Source organism: Canis aureus, chromosome 3 (assembly GCF_053574225.1).
Source record: "Canis aureus isolate CA01 chromosome 3, VMU_Caureus_v.1.0, whole genome shotgun sequence".
In the NCBI taxonomy this organism is placed as follows: Eukaryota; Metazoa; Chordata; class Mammalia; order Carnivora; family Canidae; genus Canis; species Canis aureus.
This window is the reverse complement of record NC_135613.1, coordinates 73,698,312-73,719,232: the sequence shown is the minus strand read 5'-3', so window position 1 is coordinate 73,719,232 and position 20,921 is coordinate 73,698,312. Positions and strand designations below refer to the sequence as shown.

The window sequence follows — 20,921 nt, the reverse complement described above, 5'->3', positions numbered from 1 at the left end:
TCTTGTTTGTGTACCCTGGCTGAGGGGCAAGTGGAGACTTGGTAAGGAATTTATGGTCAGGAATGCCTCAAACAACTGAAGTGATTGGAGGAGAGTCATTCTTGGCTCAACACAGAGGAGACCAGTGTTGGCCCTGGGACGGTGTGGGGGTGAGTGGGTTGAAGTGGGGTATGAATACAGCTTGAGGATTTAACCCAGCACTTTGTTAGCCTGGTTGGCTATAAGAATGGCTGGAGGCTCTTTGCTGGGCCGTTGCTGTCCTTTTCAAAAATGGCTGCTCATGGGTTGCCAAAGTGGACAGCCACCGATTTAACTCTTGGTCTGAAAAGTGAGGTTCCTATACTTTTTGGTTACCACTGTAAGATATAATGAGGTTTGTTTTAAAGACCCTTTGGTTCTGAGCTCCCATTTCTAGCCTGGGCTCTGCTCAGGCCTCCTCTCTTCAACCACTGAGGCCCTTCCTCATTCCCTGCACCCCATCCTTCCCACTTAGCCATTCAGGGCATGGGTTTCTGATCCAACCTCAAGTGGAGCTACCTTTTTGTTTTGGAGGGAGGAGGAGGGGCAGACAGAAGAGGGAGAGAGAGAATCTCAAGCAGACTCCTCTCAGAGCCTGATGCAGGGCTCAATCTTACAACCCTGAGATCAGGAGCTGAGCCAAAATCAAGAGTCGGATGCTTAACCAACCGAACCACCCCAGTGCCCCTGGAACTACATTTTTAAAGAATTCTCCTAACTAGGGCAGCCCTGGTGGCGCAGTGGTTTGGCGCTGCCTGCGGCCTGGGGTGTGATCCTGGGGACCCGGGATCAGGTCCCACATCGGGCTCGCTGCGTGAAGCCTGCTTCTCCCTCTGCCTGTGTCTCTGCCTCTCTCTCTCTCTCTCTCTCTCTCTCTCTGTGTGTCTATGAATAAATAAATAAAATCTTAAAAAAAAAAAAGAATTCTCCTAACTCTCCAAACATCAGGACCCTCTTATAACACATCCATTTTTACCTCTTTTACCAACTGTTCTTGGGTGTCTACTTGGAGTCCTGTAGTCTCTTACTGTTCTTGGTCAGCCAAGGCTAAGAGTCATTAAATGTTCCCTTCTCACCTGTTAGCTCTAAATAAAGCGTATGTCAATAATTTGCAATACATGCATCCTGTCCAAGACATACCAGAGAAGTGACACATGTTGCCATGATAAGTAGAGCGGGGAGAAAGACTCTTTCATATCCTAAAAATTCATGGAGAGGAAGTGATTTCATTTCTGGGCTCTAACATCCTCTCCTGGCTTAGGGGGTCTTTTTCTACTTCCTCAAGTATTATTTGCAGAGGATGAGGACCTTGAGGATACGAGTTAGGTGGATGGATGGTGATTTTAACTCTGCTGTTCTGGGTCAAGGAGAATGAATGGGGGTAAGTGTTGGAGGGTGGGCTATGCAGTTGCCCACAAGCTCCTGCAGAGGGCACTTGGATGGGGGCAGCGTGGGCACACCCCTCTGGAGGTGGGTAAGTCCAGATTTGAACTTGATTCATTCCAAGGGTCGCTTCCATTCTGGGTGGAGCAATTGTAACTGAGGAGGAAGAGAAGCCTACTTCTCTCTCCCTACCCTACCTCCGCACAAACCTTTTATACCCAGGCCTCAAGTCGAGGTGGAGACGGAAAATGCACAGATGTCAAATACTAATTTTGCCTCACACCCCAACAGCCCTGCAGGGCCATGAGACCTGCTTGCTTGTCATGCCCTTCTAGGGGGTGTTTGTTAAATCCAGGAGTATGAAGACATATGGCATAGGGGATGTGCCTTACGCTCAAACAGGCCTGGTTCAAACCCTGGCTCTCCCTTTTGCTCTCTCTTCAATATTGCAAACTTTACTTCACTTCTTTGAGACTGCTGCCCCTAAATATAAAATGGAGACTCACAGGGTTTTTTTGTGAGGGCTAAATGGGGTCCCTTAGGTGCCAGTGCCTGGTGCGGGCCCTCCAGCCCCTTCCAATATGTTCTTCCCCCACTAGATTTGTCTTCCGGGGACTCAGTCTCCATTTCTCATTAATTTTTATTTCTATGGGGAGGAAGCCCTTTATCCCAACACACCTAAATCCCTCTTCCCACCCCAAGGAAGAGAGAGCTAGGAAGCTGAACTTCCGGAAGGGTTTTACATAGCTCCTGGGGCTGGGAGAGCTGCTGGAGACAGCAGGCTGGAGCTCCTTGTGGTAGGTCCTTTTGCCAACACTTTTGTTGCTTGAATTTGCACTAGTTTAAGTCCCTAGAGCACCAGATGCTCCCATATTCAAAGGTTTCCAGAAGTATGCCGGCTTTTGGCAACAGAAATTGGGCCTTGAAAGGGTGGAGAGGGTGGGGTCACCCATGAGTAATGCAGAAGCTAGCAGCCTCGGAGCTTGGCACTGGAATTGAAAACACTTCAGCCTGTCCCGTGGGGACCTGTAGATGTGCCTCCTGGAAAAGGCTGCAGCCTTCCACCAGCCCTTTACTCTTTGTTCCTGATTCCCACCCCACTTTGTCTCCTTTTGGCTGCTTAGTATGCTTCTATGTCTACACTGGCAGTTTATTTTATGAATCACTAGCTGTGCGCACGTGTGTGTGTATGTGGGCGAGGGCAGGTGGTTTGGAAAGGGTCACGCTACCACTGAATTAGCTTAGTTACTCAGGGCCAGAGAACCTTAGGTTACAAATTTTGCCCCAACACAGACCAGTTATCCCCTTATTAAGAAAAAAACAAAGTTCCTAAGGACTACTGACCTCTGCCCAGGCGTGCTGGTTTGCAAATGTGGTCTGGCCTTCCTCAAGGGAAATCAGGCAATCCATAACCACTTCTGTAAAACTCAGCTCTCAAAACATCTTTTTTAGAAAAAAATAAGGGAACTCAGAGTTTTCTCAGAAAGCTAAAACCTTATTTTATGGTTGATGAGAACAACAGTGGGTGGCCTGTCCCAGAACTTTCAAAGCATCTGTCTGGACCCCACATCCTATGTTCATGGCCTTCTGAGATTGAGTGGCATGTTGTCTACCCATCCATTTCTCTCTCTCACTCACTCTCTCTCTCTCTTTCATGGAACCTTATGCTCCATATACCTGTGTCTTTCTTGCTTCTGAGCCTTTGCTCTTGGTATTTCCCTGCCTGTAATTCTCTATCCCTTCTTTCCTGCCCAAATCAACATTCTTTCAAGGCCCTGCTTCAGTCCTGCCTGGGTGGACTGTTTCTCACATCTTCCTAACTGTCTCTGCACTTACCAGATTTTATCTCCTAATGTTCTCTAATGGTCTCATGGGTATGGGGCTTTATTTTCTCCAAGAGATCTTAAGCTCTTAGAGATCCTATTTTTATGTCTTTTTCTGTGTGCTTTGTAGCATCTGACCCCATGTGGGTCAGTCCCTTGTTGAATGGGATTCCTAGAAGCGGCATAGGCCAGTATGTACAGGGAGCTGCTGGATCCGTCTCCCAGTTGGGGCTCTACCACACGTTGGCCGCACAAACTCAGGTTGATGGAGTTTCTGCCCTTTCCCCAGATGTAAAGTAGGCATTCATTCATTCTCATGTGCTCAGGGACAAGGAGAAGCTCTGCTCAAATCTGGAATAAGACCCAACCCCTGTCCTTCAAGAGCTATAGTTTAGTTGGGGAGATAAGGCACATTAAACAAAAGATGACAATACTTTCTGACACCCAAGCAATACCCAGTATACCTTTGTTTCTGTACCCTTGTCAAGGGTCATTTATACCTTTGTCTCCTTATCTAGAATGCGAGCTCTCAGAGGGTGAGCTGTATCTCATTCATGTCAGAGTCTCTAGCTTCTAGCCCAGTGTCTGGACATGGGGGATATTAAGTAGATATTTGAGTTTGTTGAATGAGGGAGTTGATCAACAAACGAGTTGAACGTACCCAGTGTCACGGGCCCACGGAAAGAAGAGGTACATAGGAGACAAGGAGTAGATGAGTTGGTGGCAGATTTTTGAAGAAAGGCTAGGAGGTTGCTGACCAGACAAGACGGGATGGGCATTCCCAGACTAAGAGACTGCAAAGGAAGGACACCCAGTTGTGAAGCGCTGTGCTGGGTGAGGGGAACCACCCGGTGTGCAATGGCTGGAGAAGGGCATGGGGCCGAGAAGAGAGGTGAGTAAAATGAGTCCACGCCTTTGTTATTCTTCACTGGGTGGCTGGTGCTCTGCAGAGTGTGGGACCAGCTTTTCATCCTATGCTTGCTCCTGCTTACCAGTCCCTTCTCCCCAGCCCCCAGCCCTGGGTTCTCATCACCCTTTGCTCACAGGATGCAAACCTTTTACTATCAGTTGAAGTCAAGTCTTAGATGTGCTCAGGAAGCACCTGGAGATCTTATTGAAAATGCAGGCTGTGGTTTCATGGGTCCTGGTGGGGCCTGTGGCTCTGCGTGTCCAAGGAGCTCCCACATGATGCTGCTGATGCTGCTCCAGGGACCACACTTTGAGAAGCAAGGCTTTAAGGCAAATTCACTAGGGAGACTCTCTGTAGAATTGGGATTCGGCATTCCAAAGGCAAAAGGAAACGACCTTCCTTCGGATTATTGAGAACACTGCTTCTCCCAGCAGGGTAGGTGATTGAATGTTGTCTCATAAAATATTCAGTGGTAAATGGTACCGGGTAGAAATGCCAAAAATAGGGCTTTACTCCCCACATAGCTCATCTTTGATATTGGTGTCTTCATTCTGCAAAATACCTCTGAGTTTCAGCCTCCTCGGCTTTACTGGCACCTAGGGAAAGCTTACTCTTTTGGAGCACGTGGGCGTTTGGAGGTCCAAGTGAGCCATGGGAGGTTCTAGGGTAGCCCTCCTCCTGCCTCACCCTGCCAGCACACTTCAACACCCCTCACCCCCCCATCTTTTGACCCTTAGTCCTGGGGGACAGAATTGCACAAAGGCTATTCTGTTATAAAGGGGACACTTGGTTTCTCTTAGTCAAACTTTGGATAGAAGCAGAGAAGCAGATAAGAATTTCTTAACTCAGATGTTCCCAGAAGTTTCTGGACCCTGCGTGAGACCAAATGAGCTGAGGAAGCAGCTTCTCTGAGCCCCACAGAGTCACCCTCAGCTGCATTAAGGAAAAGGAGGAGGCCGGCTACGTCAAACCAAAACTCTCTGGCTGACATGTGCCTGCGGCAGCATGGGTGGCTGAGCCGCAGACCCGGACAGGCAGGGCTGTGGCCGGGCTGGTGCCAGCCTCTCCCCTGGGCACACCTGCAGCCTGGCCGCTGCGTGGTGGAGGAGGACTGCGGCCCGAGGGCAGTGGGCAGGGAGATGGACCGTGGCCACTGGAGGACACCTTCCCTAGGCTGCCCCCTCCGCGCCTTTGCTCATTTGCTCCCTTCCTGTGGGCTGTGCATCGGGTGGAGGAACCTGCCTGCTGGAGAAACCTGCTGAACCAGCCACAGCCAGATGCTAGTCAAGTGACAGAGGCTGAAGATCCGGCAGGGACAGGCACCTCTCCACCCACCCTTCTGCCTTCAGCAACTGCCACAAAACCTGACTCACATCACTCCTCCCAGCCTAGCACAGCTTCAGCCGCCTTGGTGGCTAGAAACCTGCCTTCAGGATGCTGTCTGTGTTCCCCTATTTCCTCATCAAATTCATTCATTCGCTCGTTCACTCATTCATTCATTCATTCTTTGGTTCCTTCATTCAGGCATGCTCTTGTGCAGTGATGTATCACCTGTTTCTCGAGTGTTTGCTCTGAGCCAGACTCTGCACTGGGCTCCCGGTTCTGTTCCTCTACACCCTGCGATTTAGCACCTTTTTATATCCTATGCAAAGGTCCCTTGCTTTGTCCATTCCAGTCTTCTCTTCCCTGTGCCTCTAAACATCCTGGTGCAAGGTCTGGGGTCTCCTCCCCTGGGAGATAGGCAATGTGGAATACTTGGAAGTACCCCTTGTTTCACACAGACCTCAGTTTGAATACTGCTCTGACTCTGCCCTTGACTACCATAAGTCATTTTGGGTGGGGTAAGTTCGGTTATCCTCAGTTTCTCCATTTGCAAGTTAAAAAAAAAGAGAGAGAGATAATAATAAATTGCCTATCCCAGGGTGACAGTCCAGTTGGGGTATCACAGGTGGAGTTATAGCTCAAAAATATTCATTGCTCCCTTTTTGGTGCCTCAATAGCCCATTGCAAGTGTGAAGAATTGTTGCACAGGAACCTGCGTTCTACTTCAATGTCTCCCCAGAAGCGTGGGGGCCACCTTCTGTGCCCAGGGCCACTTTGCTTCTCCACCACAAGTCCTCCTACTTGTGCTATTTGCCTATATTTTCTTCCTTTTTCAAAAGGAAAGTTTTCAAGCATATACAACCCAGGAGAGAATTGTATAGTGAGTCCTTTGCACCTGCCACCAACTTCATTGAAGTCACACCTGTGCTTGTGTCACCTACCTCCCCCAGTTCTTTTTTTTTCCTGGAATATCTTAAAGCAAATTCAATTCACCCTGTCATCTTACCTATAAACCCTCCAGGGTATATAACAGATAAAGATGTCCAAATCAAAATGAGATACCATCTCACACCGATCAAAATGGCTAAAATTAACAACTCGGGAAACAACAGGTGTTAGTAAGGATGCAGAGAATAGGGAATCCTCTTGAACTGTTGGTGGGAATGCAGACTGGTGCAGCTACTTTGGAAGACAGTATGGAGGTTCCTCAAAAATTTAAAATAGAACTACCCTAAGACCCAGCAATTGCAGTACTAGATATTTATCCAAAGGATACAAACATGGTGATTTGAAGGGGCACATGCACCCCAATGTTTATAGAAGATTAGCCAAACTATGGAAAGAGCCCAGATGTCCATTGACAGAAGAATGGATAAAGATGTGGTATGAAATACAATGGGATATTAGCCATCAGAATGAAATCTTGCTATTTGCAACAGCGTGGATGGAACTAGAGGGTATTATGCTAAGTGAAATAAGTCAGTTAGAGAAAGACAAATACCATATGATTTCACCCATATGTGCATTTAAGAAACAAAATAGATGAACATAGGGAGAGGGAAGGAAAAATAAATAAGATGAAATCAGAGAGGGAGATAAACCATGGGACACTCTTGACTCTGGGAAACAAACCTAAGGGTCGCTGGAAGGGAGGCAGGTGGTGGGACGGGGTAACTGGGTGATGGGCATTAAGGAGGGCACGTGATGTAATGAGCACTGGGTGTTATAGAAGACTGATGAATCACTAAATTCTATCTCTGAAACTAATAATACAGTATATGTTAACTAAATTGACATTAAATAAAAAAATACAGATAAGGACGTTCAAGAACAGAATCGCAATATTTTTATCACACTCAACAAAATTAAGGATTATTCATTAATATAATTTAATACTCAGCCCACATTTATTTTTTTCCCAATTGTCTCAAAAAATGTCTTTTTTTCTATTGATTTGATTGGGTATCAGGAGTCCCCAAAGGTTCTTATTACATTCAATTGCAAGATCTCTTAGGTGTTTTTACACTGGTCTACTTGGACATGTTCTGGTTTCAGTGGAAATGGTAGAAAAACGAGGAAGTCTTTACTTCCAGAAAGTCTCCCTAACTCACTTCCCTGAACCCTTTCCAAATAACACAAAACAAGCATCTCCTTTTTTGGGTGTTTTTAAATGACAAAATAGTCCCCCCCCCTTTACAGCAGTTTTGAAATGAATGAGCTCTTTTACAACTTTCAAATCCCAACAATCATCTAAGAGCAGCAGCAGCACAGAAGAAGAAGAAGAAGAAGAAGAAGAAGAAGAAGAAGAAGAAGAAGAAGAAGAAGAAGAAGAAGAAGAAGAAGAAGAGGAAAGGCAGGATTTGCTTTAGTTCTTGTTTAATTGGGAGAGAATTGCTGGGGAACTTTGTTCTTTTCAAAAAGACTTTTTTCCTGCCCTCCCACCTGCTTTTCAAAATCCACCAACCACAAAATTTACTCCATCCCCCCTTTTCTCTCTCCCTTACACACTCCCTCTCTCTTTTTAGCAGCAACATACAAGCCGGCCATATTAGAGAGATGGAAATAAAGCTTCCTTAATGTTGTATGTGTCTTTGAAGTACATCTGTGCATTTTTTTTTTTAGCATCTAACCATTCCTCCCTTGTAGCCCTCGGCCCCTCAAATCACCCTCTCCCCCATCCCACCCGACTAACATCTCAGTCTCTGAAAATGCACAGAGATGCCTGGCTACCTCGCCCTGCCTTCAGTCTCACGGGGCTCAGTCTCTTTTTCTCTTTGGGTAAGTTAGACTGCACATCTGCATGCTCCTGATGGTCCAGAAGTGTAGCCACAGCTGGAAGAGGATGGGGGCCGGGGGCAGGAAAGAAGATATTGGTTCATGTCCTTGGGAAGGGAGCTAATGAACGGGGACTGGGGAAGACATTACTGGGGACTACATAACGCTGAGACTACTTGGTCATGGAAATGTTGGGTTGTGGGATCTGAGTGTGCCTGTGTGTGGGGGGGTGAGGGTTATCACGGGAGGTGATTTTTCTTTGGATTTCCCTGAAATGGACTTGTGTGGGGGTGGGGGCAGAGGGTAGGTCGATCTGCAAAATCTCTTCGTGTTTTTTTTTTTTTAAGCTGCTACAAATATGGGGTCCTGGGTCTTCTTGCTCCCTTAAGGGGCTTCTCTTGCAGACCTTGATCTTTGGGATCTGGTGGATTCAGGATATGAAGAAAGAATGTTTTGGGGGAGTGGGAAGTGGGAAGTTGAGTCTGGGTCTTGCTTCCTGGAAATCTATACCATTGATTTTTTGAAATGTGTGGGGGAGCAGGTGGGAAGCAGGCTTGAGGTATGAGCTTGGCACTGGGAAGAGATTTGCTGAAGCAAGCGCTGATGGAGGCCTCTGACTTGGGCCCGATGGAGTGGAGGAAGGGTCCAGGAGAAGGGACCAGGAAAAAAAAAGAAAAAGAAAAAGGAAAAAAAAAAAAAAAAAAGGAACTCCGGGCTGGGTGTAGCTGTGGCCCTTTAAGAGCAGCCCAGCCTCACTGACTGCCTTGTCAAGTGATCCACATGTTAATTTCATATTTGACCACTCATGACTTCCTGGTGAGTAGGTGGGCTAGAGAGTTATTTGCAAGCCTGCTTTATGGGTAGTTTCATTCTTGCTCCTACACTTACTCATCAGTGGTGTACTCATTGGTCAAGTCCAAGGACTGTCAGTGGGATACTCCCCATCATGGAATCCCACTTCCTCTCTCTGTCTCCTCTTTCTCTGGTGTGCTGTGTTGGATATTAGGCAGGAGTCCTAGACAGAGACAACATAGAGCCCCTGGCATAAGGGGCCCATTAGCTTTGCTGAGTTACTGGACATGTTAACAACAGAGCAGGAATGTGACGAAAGCCATAAGGCCCATTAGCTTTGCTGAGTTACTGGACATGTCAACAACAGAGCAGGAATGTGACGGAAGCCAGCGCGGAGCAGTATCAAGAGGGTGAGCTTTGGAATCAGCTCTGGGTTTAAAGCCATCTTTGCCATTTACCCCATGACCATAGGCAAGTTACTTGACCCTTCTGAGATTTGGTTCCTTTGTGGGTAAACTGGAGAATGCCTGGTTTTTTTGGGGGGGAAGCTGGCATACAGCAGGTGCTCAATAAGAGCTGAACTCTGTGAATGCTTGTCATGCATTCAGATGCTGTAGAATTTTAGTCCTCACGGTAATCAGTAATCGAATGAGACAGATACTGCTATATCCTTCTGTTACGGATGAGGAAACAAGCACAGAGAAATGAAGTAACTAACTTATTTAAATTAAGTGACTTAAAGTCACATGACTAGTTTAAGGTGAACTGAGTTTTGAACTCATTTTTCTGACTTCCGGTACTTACCTGTTGGACTCTACTGCCCCCAATGTTCAAGAAATGGTACTGCTATATCAACAGTGATAAAAGAATTTCAAGTGCAGGCAAAAAGATGGGGAGTTGGGTGGATGACCTGTGTGTAAGGAGCCAGGGATGGAGGACAGGTGACTCCTTTGGGAGTTAGGGAGAGCTTTCTGTGGGAGAGGGACAGTCTTGTGAGAGCCTGATATAAGTGAAGGAGGGAAGGGGGCTCCATGACTGTGACCAGGGTGTATCTTAGGGGAAGGATGGGGTCTGGAGTAAAGAGGTCAGGGAGTGGGGGTTGTGAGGCAGTGGTGGGAGGAAGCTAGGGCCTCTGCAAACCTGGGTGGTAGAGGATGCAGGAACGGGGAGCTTGATCGATGCTATGATGAGGCTTGCCCTGGCACTCCAAGGCTCAGGGCTCAGAGGCACAATGGAACTTTGGTGGTTGTAGTGGTATCAGTCCCCAAGATGGAGGGACAAATTATGAAGGAGGGGCCGCCTTAGGGGCAGGGTTTGTGAGAATAACCATAGAGCTGATAAAGGGGGAAGGGGACCAGCTGGGCAACCTGCCTTATACACAAGAAAAGCATGTGAGACTAGTTTTTATCTAGAAGCAATCCAAATGCCTGGACTTCCCAGAGTTTTTCTTAAGACCACTGGCTCTGCGGGTACCAATCTAGTTATCCAAATGTGGGTTATGTTAGACGAGGCCTAGAAAGTGGAGTCTGGTCCTCACTGAAGTCCACTGCACATGTCTGCTGCTGGGGGCAGGGATCCAGACATGGAGGGAAAAGGCCTTTCCTTCCTTTTATAGACATTTATTGAGTGCCCATCTGCATATCACATACTGTTCTAGATCCAGAGATACCAAGATGAGCAAAAATCAGCTCCCCAGAGCCTCCTGGGGGGCACAGGCACATGAACAGATAATGAGAGCACAGCATCATAGGTGCTGCCACAATGATAATCATAATGATGATGACAATGACAGCGGCTAGCCTCCGTCAAGGGCTGACTATGCACCAGGCATTGCTGTGAGCTTCCTACATTAGCAAGTCATGTAATCTTCACAAGCGCCCTAGAAGTCAGGTTCTATTATCATCCCCCATTTTACAGATGAGGAAACTGAGGTCGGAAGGTTCACTATCTTGCCAAAGATCAGGCCGCTTGGCCACAATGCCGTTCTGCCTTCTGGTCATGTAGAAGCGAGAACAGGGCTGGGGTGAGGGCCCAGGCGCTGGGGATGCTGTCATTTGGGCATGCCTGGTTAGCTGGGAACCGCGGGACAGGTAAGAGGGCCCCAGGTGGAGAAGGGTGAACGAGCTTCCCGACCTGAAGCAAGCTTGTGTGCAGAGGCATGGCGGTGTGAAAGAAAGTGGGGTTAACAGAAAAAGTAAGAAGTCGGGGATCACCGGAGTGGAGGAAGCATGGAGGGTTGGGAGCTGGCAGGAGAGGAGGCCAGGACCTAGATTGGTCCCAGATGGCAGAGGGTTGGAAGCCGTGCCCAGGAGCCTGGACTCCATCCTGAAAGCAACAGGGAGCCAGTGGAAGGGTGATGAGGACATGCTGCGTGGGGGGTAGACTGGGCTTCCATCCTGGTGTGGGGGAGGGTCCGAAAGCAGTAGGCGAGGTCTGGGTGTCACACTCCCCTGGGATGCTGGGGCTGCTCCAGGAGACAATGTGCTCCAGAAGCTTGGGGGGACCATTTCTCTGCTTGGACGCTCTCTCTTTTATTTTATTTTTTATTCTTATTTTTTTTTTTGACACTCTCTTTTAAACAAGAAGAAAATAAACCTACCTCATCGGTTGCTGTAGGGTTGGAAAGAGGAGTGAAGAAAATTCACTTTTACCTTCCAGGAGGTAGCGCTTCACCGGAAGTGAGCAAATTTTTGTGATCTCTGAAAGATGGGCCAGTTAGAATAGTGGATAACATGGGGCCTGGGATGCCCAGATGTGCCCCCAGAGAAAGAGTGGGGGCCTGGGTGCCAGTGATGCCTTGGAACTAAGACCAGAAGCCACATCCTCACTGTGCTCCTAAATAATTCTCATTTTCTTTCTATGAGTTGGAAATCAGGAGACCGACCTGGTCTCAAATGGGGCAAGCAGGAGGACTGGGCTTCCTTGTATGGAGGTTCCTTTAAACAGGACCATTCCCCTCTGGCCAGCCTGCCCTGAGCTGGGAGCTGCTCTGCTATGGAGACAGTGGGAGGCCTGGTGGTCCCTCGGTCCCTCGCAAGCCTTGGAATGTCACCCAGTCTCAGCCCCTCACCCCTGTCTGGAGCCCAGCAGCCTGGGCTAAAATCAAGCTTTCTCACTTACTAGCTGTGACCTTGGGCTGTTCGTGTAACTTCTTTGTGCCCAATTGCATTGTCTGGAAAGTGGGGTGGTAATAGGGCAGTTGTAAGTATCAAATGAGGTCATATTCTTGGAATGGGTAAGACAGCCTCTGGCACACAGCAAGCACTTAGTTGTTATTGTGAAGTCCTTTCTGGGACCCTTGCTAGAGACTCGGCTACTTTCCTGAAGCCGCAGGGTTTATTGGGATTTTGCTCACAGCTCTGACCCTGCTGCATGGTGGTTTCTTTAATGGGGGCCTGGATTGGTGAGAGACCTAAAGCCCTGGTGGGGACTCAGGCTGACATGGGAGCGTTGGAGTAGGAGCCAGGAAGTACGGTCTGGCCTGGGCTCGTCCCTGTCCTCTGTGTGTCTCCCTTGGGCCTCACCTGCCTTGCTGGTGAGGCGGTGGGTCTAGATTCACAATTCTGGAGGTGCCCCTGCCTGGCTGCCTCTGATCTGGTGATCCTGCGCCCCATCTGCAGTTGGGACTGGCTGGACATCTCTGACCACTAGAGGGTGCATGGTTCCTTCTGGAGCCTCCAGCAAGGGCCATGCTGCAGGGTTGCGGGAAAGGGACTCTGCATTGCACCTGTGCTCCCCCTCCCCCGCCAGCCAGGAAGGACCTCCCCATAGCTCTGCCCTTCCATGCGGGAGGATGCTGGCTCCTTCACAGTGGAGGGGGCTGCCCTGGGGGTTCAAGTTCTAGCCTGAGCAGTGTGGGCCAGGCTGGGAGAGGGGTTGCGGATAGGTCAGCCCGATTCACAGCCCCTGCTTTGTGGGGTCACTTGGAGACCCCTTTTGGTAGGGGGCCCTGGGAAGGTCCCGGAGCTCGAGCTTGGAAGGGGTTAGAGAAGCAGGGCCTTTCCCGGGTAAGAGGTGAACTCAGGACAAGGCCCTGCCGGGTTCCTTCCCTGCAGATTCTCTGCCTCTGCAGAGCAGGGGCGGCAGTGGCATTTGCCGCACACCTCCTCCTTGCCTGGCGCCGAGCTAGGTGCTTTCATAATGGTGATGAAAGCGGGGCTGTGGGAACTGGGCTTTGTTCTTCTTGGCAGGCCCACTCAGCCTCCCCAGTTCACGCTCCCCTAGTGAGTACTCAGCCCACACACGAACCCGAACCCACGGCCCTGCAGGTGGGTGTGCATGCCTAATCCCTCCACCTGAGGCTCTGTTGGGACCTCTAGGGCCAGCATTTTGGAGCATCTCCTGTCCTTAAGTCCTGTCCGCTAGCCCTGGCCACTCATCCTGAGGGATGGGCTGAGCAGATTGACAGTCCTACTTGCAGGCTGCTGTGAGGCTGCGTCCTTCCGGCTTGGGGCCCATCAGCAGTGCCCTACACAGTTGTTTGGGAAACCAGAGCCCTGTAGGGGATGCTGCTGGACTGTCACTGCAGGGGTTTGGGGGGGGGCTGGGCCTTGTGCCAGAGCTGGGGGGATTCCAAGGGGCTGCCCTCTGCCAGGAGGAGACTGTCCCAGAAGGCCTTCCTGTTTAGAGAACTTGAGGAGAACATAGGGTAACAGGAGCTGCGACTGTCCATCATGCTTCATGCTTTACATATTTTATCTTTTTAAAATGGTCATGGCAATCCCTGGAGGTGGGTGTCATTAGCCAAGTTTTACAGAGCAGGGGACTGAGGCTTGGAAGGTGAAGGAGCTTGCGCACATTCTCCCAGCCGATTGAAGGCAGAGCTGGAATGGGACCTGAATCTCATGGGATCTCCTTGTCTACACTAATCCTGCATCCACAGCCTCCTAGTCAGCCCTCTGACTCCCTGCCTCCTCACCCCCACTGAGTCCCCTGCTGGCTTCCTATCTCACTTGGAGATGAAAATCCTAACCGCCAGTTCTAGCCCCCAAGGCCCCCAGGGCCTCGCCCCTGCCTAACTCTGGGACCTCAGGTCTCACCACTTGCCCTTTGAATCACCACTCTTTGTGCTTCAGACACACAAAGCTTGTTGCAGCCACTGGGACTTTGCTCTTAATATTCTGCTGCTTGGAACTTGATTCCTTCAGAATTTTAAATGGCTCACTCCCTCACTTTGCCAGGGGCTGCCTACCTGTCAGCCCCTCCAAGCAGTCCTCCCTGACTACCAACAGGAAACAGCACCCCTTACGATGGCCACCATGCATCATGACGTAAAGTCACATTATTATTTTTTTTCTTGTGAACGTCGATTCCCTTCCCTAGAACATAAGCTTTGTGTTGTGGCCACTCGGGCCTGGCTTGTTCACAGCAATAACCTCCAAGGCCTAGGCTAAGTGCGTGGGGCATAGGGAGTGGCTTAAAAATAGGGGGTAAATGAGCAAATGCATGGCTCATACTGACCATTACTGTTTATCCCCTATAAAGAAAATGAACCGGGATCCCTGGGTGGCGCAGCGGTTTGGCGCCTGCCTTTGGCCCAGGGCACGATCCTGGAGACCCAGGATCGAATCCCACATCGGGCTCCTGGTGCATGGAGCCTGCTTCTCCCTCTGCCTGTGTCTCTGCCTCTCTCTCCCTCTCTCTGTGTGACTATCATAAATAAATAAAAATTAAAAAAAAATTAAAAAAAAAAAAAGAAAATGAACCTTTTGGGATGATGTTTTGATGATTTTGGCAGAAAATCTTAGTGTTAAGGTCAGGACTTGGGTGAGGCCAGTGAGGTGCCTATGGTGTACAGTTTAAGGAGGTATTTGCCTGACACTGAGGATGGGTCCTCCCTTCGATTCTGTGTTCAAGGCCTTCTGCCCCATGGCGATCACTGCAGCTTCAACTGGAAAGGCTTGGGCTCACCTACCTCACCCTAGACTTTGCTCTGCTTCGAATGTCAGAGCGGGCCGGGCAGCCCCAGCACCCAGCTCTTCTGGCCCAGGGCTGGTGCTCCTTGTAGGATTTGACAGAAAACTGCCATTCCCACCCTGCCACCCCTTCAGCCTGGATCAGCTCCTTGCTGTGGTGCTTCCAGGCCTGACATCTGCAGAAGGGACTCCTGTCCTCATAGAACCATCCGTCAGTACCTTGGAATTGTGCTTATTCTGGGATGCATCTTCCCTCCCACTGCTTGTCTGCCTTCTTTCCTGCTTGCTAGAAGCTGGGGGGAGAGGAGGGGGCTGGGCTGGGCTGGGCTGGGCACGCCGCTTCACTCTGGTCTTGGTGTATAGAGAGCAAGGCCTTCTGAATCTCCATCTGTCTGAAAGCTTTCTGCCACATGGGAGACACTGCAGCTTTAGCTGGAGGAGCTTTGGATCACCAGAGATGGTTGGAAGTGGTGGGGAAGAAGGGGAACCTGAGGCCAGTACAGTAGAGTCCGAGGTCTTCAGTTAGCAGGTGGCAGTGTAAAGCTGGGGCAGGCCAGCCAGAGGAGTGGCTGCACAACCATGGCCTAGGTAAGTCTTGGGGCCATTTGTCTGCCTCTGGCTTGGTAGGCGATTCAGTTCTCTCCACCCCAGCCTTGCTCTACCCCAAGGCCCACATCAGGTACCCCTTAGGAGCTTTGCCCACTGCATTCCACTCTCTAATTTCAGACGTAAGGGACCCAATCCACTGCCATAGCTCTGCCCCACTGACAGCAGGTGCAGAAGGCTTGCCCCCATCCCTAACCCCCCCCCCTCACCCCCGCAACCAGAATTCTCACCAGTTTGTGGCTTTATCCACAGTGCCACCAGGGCGGAGCATGGAGGTCACAGTACCTACCACCCTCAACGTCCTCAATGGCTCTAATGCCCGTCTGCCCTGTACCTTCAACTCCTGCTATACAGTGAACCACAAACAGTTCTCCCTAAACTGGACTTACCAGGAGTGTAGTAACTGCTCGGAGGAGATGGTGAGTCCGGGATGCAGGTGGAGGTGAGGGAGGGGGCGGGAGCCCCTGGGCATGAAGCCCCCATTTCTCACCACCTGCCCACACACTCGACCAGCACCCTGGAGATCCTGGTGGGCTAGTCTGCTCCAGGGGACTTTGGCAGAAGGTGTACTGTCATGCCTGGGTGGCCCTGGGAGGGTAGGGCCCTGGAGGTAACCGCCTCTCTTCCAGTGGGGTGGGGAGGAGCACCCCCTCTCCCGGCGGCTCCTTGCTCAGCCAGCTTCCATCCCCAGTTCCTCCAGTTCCGCATGAAGATCATCAACCTGAAGCTGGAGCGGTTCCGGGACCGCGTGGAGTTCTCGGGGAACCCCAGCAAGTATGATGTGTCCGTGACGCTGAGAAACGTGCAGCTCGAAGATGTGGGCACCTACAACTGCTACATCATGAACCCGCCCGACCGCCACCGCGGCCACGGCAGGATCCAACTGCAGGTCCTCATGGAAGGTGAGGGGCGGGCGGGGCGGGCAGGGTGGGGAGCCCGCTGCCCTGGGGGCCCCTGTCCCACCCACCACCCTCCAGCAGGAGGAGCCCCCTGGCTCCTTGGGAGGGGCTGTGCTCTTGGGGTAGAGCAGGGCTGGGGTGGAGAGAACTGAATCTCCAGCGTGTGCTGGGCACCCTATTTACCAGGGATTAAGTAAGGATTAAGTTAAGGATTAAGACCAGGTTTTATCCTTATAATGACCCCAGTCACGGGTCGGTCATGATTCAAAGAATCGTAGCAGCAGCTCTCATCTGTTGGGCACTTGCTATAGAGAGGGCATCACCCAGGGTCACACGGTGAGTGAATAGTACAGTTAGGACCTTTCCACCAAGAGCATCCGGTGAGGACCACGGGGGTGGGGGGGGGCACACACCGCAGGGAGGGGGTGCTTGGGGGAGGCTCCCTTTCGGGGCCCCGGTCCTCAGTGGGTCTGTTTCTTTTCCTTCTCCAGAGCCCCCTGAGCGGGACTCCACGGTGGCTGTGATCGTGGGCGCCTCCGTGGGCGGCTTCCTGGCGGTGGTCATCCTGGTGCTGATGGTAGTAAAGTGTGTGAGGAGGAAAAAAGAGCAGAAACTGAGCGCCGACGACCTGAAGACAGACGAGGAGGGCAAGACTGATGGAGAGGGAAACGCGGACGACGGCCCCAAGTAACAGGCCCCGCAGCCCCCCTCGCGTCCTGTTGCCCTCCCACCCTCCGCCCCGCACACTGTGCCCCTGCCTGCCCTCTCTTGGTGTGCTTCTCCTGAACCGGGGCCCCAGTGCCCACCTGGGGCCCCCCGAACCCCTCACGTCGTGTCCCCCACCCTGCACCAAGAGTGACCCACCTCTCTTTCATTTGGGAAACCTGCCGTGGCGCGTGGGATGTGTGGGCCCCCAGGGGAGGGACAAGTGGGCTCTGACTGCCGGCCCCTGAGTGGAGGCAGGAGGCCTGTGAGAGGGTCCCAGGAAGACACGGGGCGCCCACCCGGCCCTGTCTGTGCACTGGTCTGGTGGGCCTCAGGGAGCACCTGCGGGCGGCGGAGGGGCTCTCCTGCGCTGCCTCCCGGAGCCGCTCCAGCCCTGGCGGCCCTGTCAGGCTGGGGGTGCTGGTGGGTTCCTATAACTTGGGTGGCGGGCGTGTCAGAGGGACGACTGTGTTTCCTGGACATTGCAGGGAAGCTGGGGCCGGAGGGCAGGTGGAGAGGAGCCTAAGCCCGGGGACCCATGCTCTTACCCCCTCTCCATCAGTAGCTGCTACCACAGAAGCCTTGGGGGGTTTCTGTGGGCTGCTAATCTCTTGGGATTTGGAGGGGGGAGCACTGTGCTGAAGAGTTGCCAAGCTGGGCGGTGGGGAGGTTGTATCATTTTTCACCATAGCCATAAAGAACAGGAGACAAAATTCAAAGTCAGCTAAGATCTGAAGGGGTGGGGGTGGCACTGTAAGATGGAGTTGGTCGCAGGCTGGCTTCTCCAACCTGGTGACCTCCCTGTCAGCTGAGTGTGGGGCTGGGGAGGCGTGGAAGCCACGCGGAGCAGTGGGTGTGGGGAGTCGGGGCTTCCTCTGGGCCCTTGTGTTTTGTGTTTGAACTTTCCCAGGTACCATCAGCAGGGCTTTTAGTTGGCTTTTGGGTAGAGACTGGGAAGGGAGCACCCCGAGGGGAGAGTGAGGGGAGCCTTGGAGCTTCTGAGATGCTATGGGCATGTTATACCCTCCCTGCCCCAGGGACTCCCTCTGTGGGGAGGAAGGTAGCATTTATGGAGAGCCAACTTTCACTGCCATTTTACTCACATTAAGAGGGAATCATTTAAGCCTCAAGAGAGGGAGAGAACCAGAGAGAAACTGCTGACGTGAACACTACCTTGGAAGATCCTCAGGGATCAACCAGGCAAGTCCCACTACAGATGGGGAAACGGGTTCAAAATGACAGAGACCAAGGGTCCTGCCATCCCCTCCTCTGGCTCCTCAGTCTCCAGTTTGAATCAACAGAGCCATAGTTTTCCTCTCCATAAGGAGGGTAGGGGACGGAAGGGAGGGCTGCTCCTCTCCCAGGCCCGTGGGAATGGAGGGATGGAGCAGGAGGGCAGAGCTGCTGGCAAGGCCCTGCCCCTGCCCCACACTGACTGACCTTCAGCCCTTCCCTGGCCTTTCCAGGAGCTCAGACCCCACCCAGGTTCTGGGAGTCAGCGTCCTGGGCAGGAACCGGTCTGGGGAAAGTGAGTGGAGACAGGACTGTGACAGTCTCAGGGACAGTCTCAGGGACCATTCTCTGCCTCTGCCCATCAGATGGCCAGTTTGGGGAGAGAACAGTAGCATCCATGAGGTTCAGTTTAATTCACTTCAATTCGACATCCATTTATTGAGCATCTCCTGTGTGCCAGGCACTGTGCCAGGTGCCAGGGATGCACACAAAGCCATAACACAGTTGGAAGCTGCCAGGTCAGCACTGTGGGGACCAAGATTAATTTTTTTTGGTGCATCTAATTCCACCTCTGCAGCCACTGCTTCCAGGGCTGGAGTTGGAGAAGGAAGACAGTCCCAAATCTGGGCCCTGGGAAGGGAAGAAAGGCAGGAAGGCGGGTAGTGGTGGTGGTGGTGGTGGTGGGAGATTCAACAGGGAACAGGGTGACAGGCCAGGCAGAGTGGGCACAGAGTGGGGGACGGACAGCCTGGGTGACAGCTCCGGGGTGGGGGGAGTCCAGCTCAGTACCTAACTGCCAATCAACACACTGCCAATGGGGGTGGGCTAAGCCACCAGGATGCCTGGGGCAGGAGGACACAGCCATCCTTGGAGCCAACCAGCCACGAGGGGAGCGATGGGCAGCTGAGACCAAGGGCGGTTGCGATACGCAGAAGCAGCCCGCAGATTTCTCCTCGCAGCCACCTCTCAAGTATTCTCTTCTCCCAGGATGAGTGAGGATCTGTGCTGATGCGGGGCACGCCTCACATTTAGGGAACTTTTTGCGCGATTCCCTAGGTTTATTCTAAGAAATCCCAACTCCCCATCAAGAAGCTCCAGACTTCTGGGCTCCTTCCTTCCAACGCTCTGGCCCAGGGTGGGGGGCCCTCCCGAGCTGCCCCACTCTCTTGTGCACTTTCTCCTGCAGCCTCTTTGAATCTCTTCGGGAGGAGGTCTCCTAGAGCTGCCTCCCCCAGGGCCGTGAGGTTGGGAACAAGATGGGGCTTCTGTGCATAGAGGTGGGAAACCCGTGACATGTTTCCACAGCAGCCATTTCTCTACCCTGCTTTCTAGTTTATACCAGCAAGCCGCTCCTCTCCCTGCACTGTGGGTTCACGTCCCACTTTTCCCACTTGCGGCTGCATGTTCCCATCACTGCGCTCTCCTGGGTCCAGTCTGCTGGTTTTCCCAACAGCCCCTGCCTCTCCTGCTGTCTTAGAACTCCCTGTCTGTCTCTTCCTCCTAATTTAAGGGCCACTGTAAGGAGATGGGCTGGCCAACCCATGCGATTGAGCTTATAAGAGCAGAGTGCAATTTTTCAGGACTGAAATGCCTTGAGGTGCCTTGAAACTGGCTTTGAAAACGGCTGTCTGCCCCTTAGCGATGGACTAATCACAGTTATTCCCAATCTATAAAAAGGAAAAGCCGACTGGTTCCATATTTCTCCCTGGAGGTCCCCTTGGGGAAGTTGGGCTGGTATTTACAAGGTCAGGTTAAAGCAGATGGACGATGGAAAATACTGGCCAGGTCCCAAAAGACAGTCCCAGGCCATAGGAATGGCGTGATGCAGTTGGAATGAGTGATGAATCAAGAAATTTTCCTTGCAACTCATCTTAAGGATAGACAGCCTGTGTCTCTTGCTGTGCCTCGTGCTAATGTCTTCCTTTATTGAAGCTTGCTGATGCATTTGTACATAGTCTATATATAGGTATAGATATATTATATATACAAATATAAAACATCTCACTACATCCACTCCAAAAGTTACACTGGGTGTTGAGGGAAAAACCATCATTTCTCAGTGTTTTGAGTTGATTCACCAAAGGCAAATTATGGAATGTTCTTACTGCTTTTTGTGCACTTGGAGGAGAAAACTCAGCTACTTATGCACTTTCTGGGTTTTCTGTGCTGCAGGGTGGTTGGAGGGGGTGGTGGGGAGAACAACTTCGATGGTCCTCTGTGACCCAGCTGCTGTGATGTGTCTGCTTTGGGGAGCAGGCTGTGTTTTCTTTGCAGTTTGTTGTATTGCTTGGATCTATTGGCTACAATAAACAGATCATCTCCCCCGAACATCCCTCGAGTGTGGCTTTTTTCAGGGTTCCAGAGCGGGGCAAGTGGAGGCTTTGCCAGGATCCTGCCAGGGACCCCTCCTGCTCCTCTCATGGGAATCCCACTGCCATTGCCGGGCCCACAGCAAGGACACAGTCCTTCTGTTCTGCTCATGTAGACGAATGCCTTATCTCTTTCCCTCTTTGCCTTCTCTCAGAATCCTGGAGGACTC

At 51.4% G+C, this 20,921-nt stretch overlaps 1 protein-coding gene across 4 annotated transcripts; it reads left to right on the top strand.

Moving 5' to 3' along the window:
• Window positions 1–1,265: 1,265 nt before the first annotated feature.
• Window positions 1,266–20,710, top strand: SCN2B (sodium voltage-gated channel beta subunit 2). Of its 4 annotated transcripts, none has more exons than XM_077893710.1 (4): window positions 1,266–1,399; window positions 15,798–15,964; window positions 16,237–16,447; window positions 16,936–20,710. In XM_077893710.1, exons 1-4 carry the CDS (start codon window positions 1,390–1,392, stop codon window positions 17,133–17,135), a joined length of 588 nt encoding a protein of 195 aa, XP_077749836.1. In that variant the 5' UTR covers window positions 1,266–1,389; the 3' UTR covers window positions 17,136–20,710. The 4 variants fall into 4 exon arrangements, with proteins under 4 accessions (XP_077749836.1, XP_077749834.1, XP_077749837.1 ...); XM_077893708.1 differs by lacking the exon at window positions 1,266–1,399 and adding an exon at window positions 7,965–8,235; XM_077893711.1 differs by lacking the exon at window positions 1,266–1,399 and adding an exon at window positions 9,240–9,434.
• The last annotated feature ends 211 nt before the right edge of the window (window positions 20,711–20,921 follow it).

Bases quoted from the DNA above. Each gene is read 5' to 3' on its own strand.
- SCN2B (XM_077893708.1), top strand. From the start codon at position 8,034: ATGTTGTATGTGTCTTTGAAGTACATCTGTGCATTTTTTTTTTTAGCA. The intron at 8,236-15,797 runs GTAAGTTAGACT...CTTTATCCACAG, and splicing joins CAGTCTCTTTTTCTCTTTGG to TGCCACCAGGGCGGAGCATG. The intron at 16,448-16,935 runs GTGAGGGGCGGG...TTCCTTCTCCAG, and splicing joins ACTGCAGGTCCTCATGGAAG to AGCCCCCTGAGCGGGACTCC.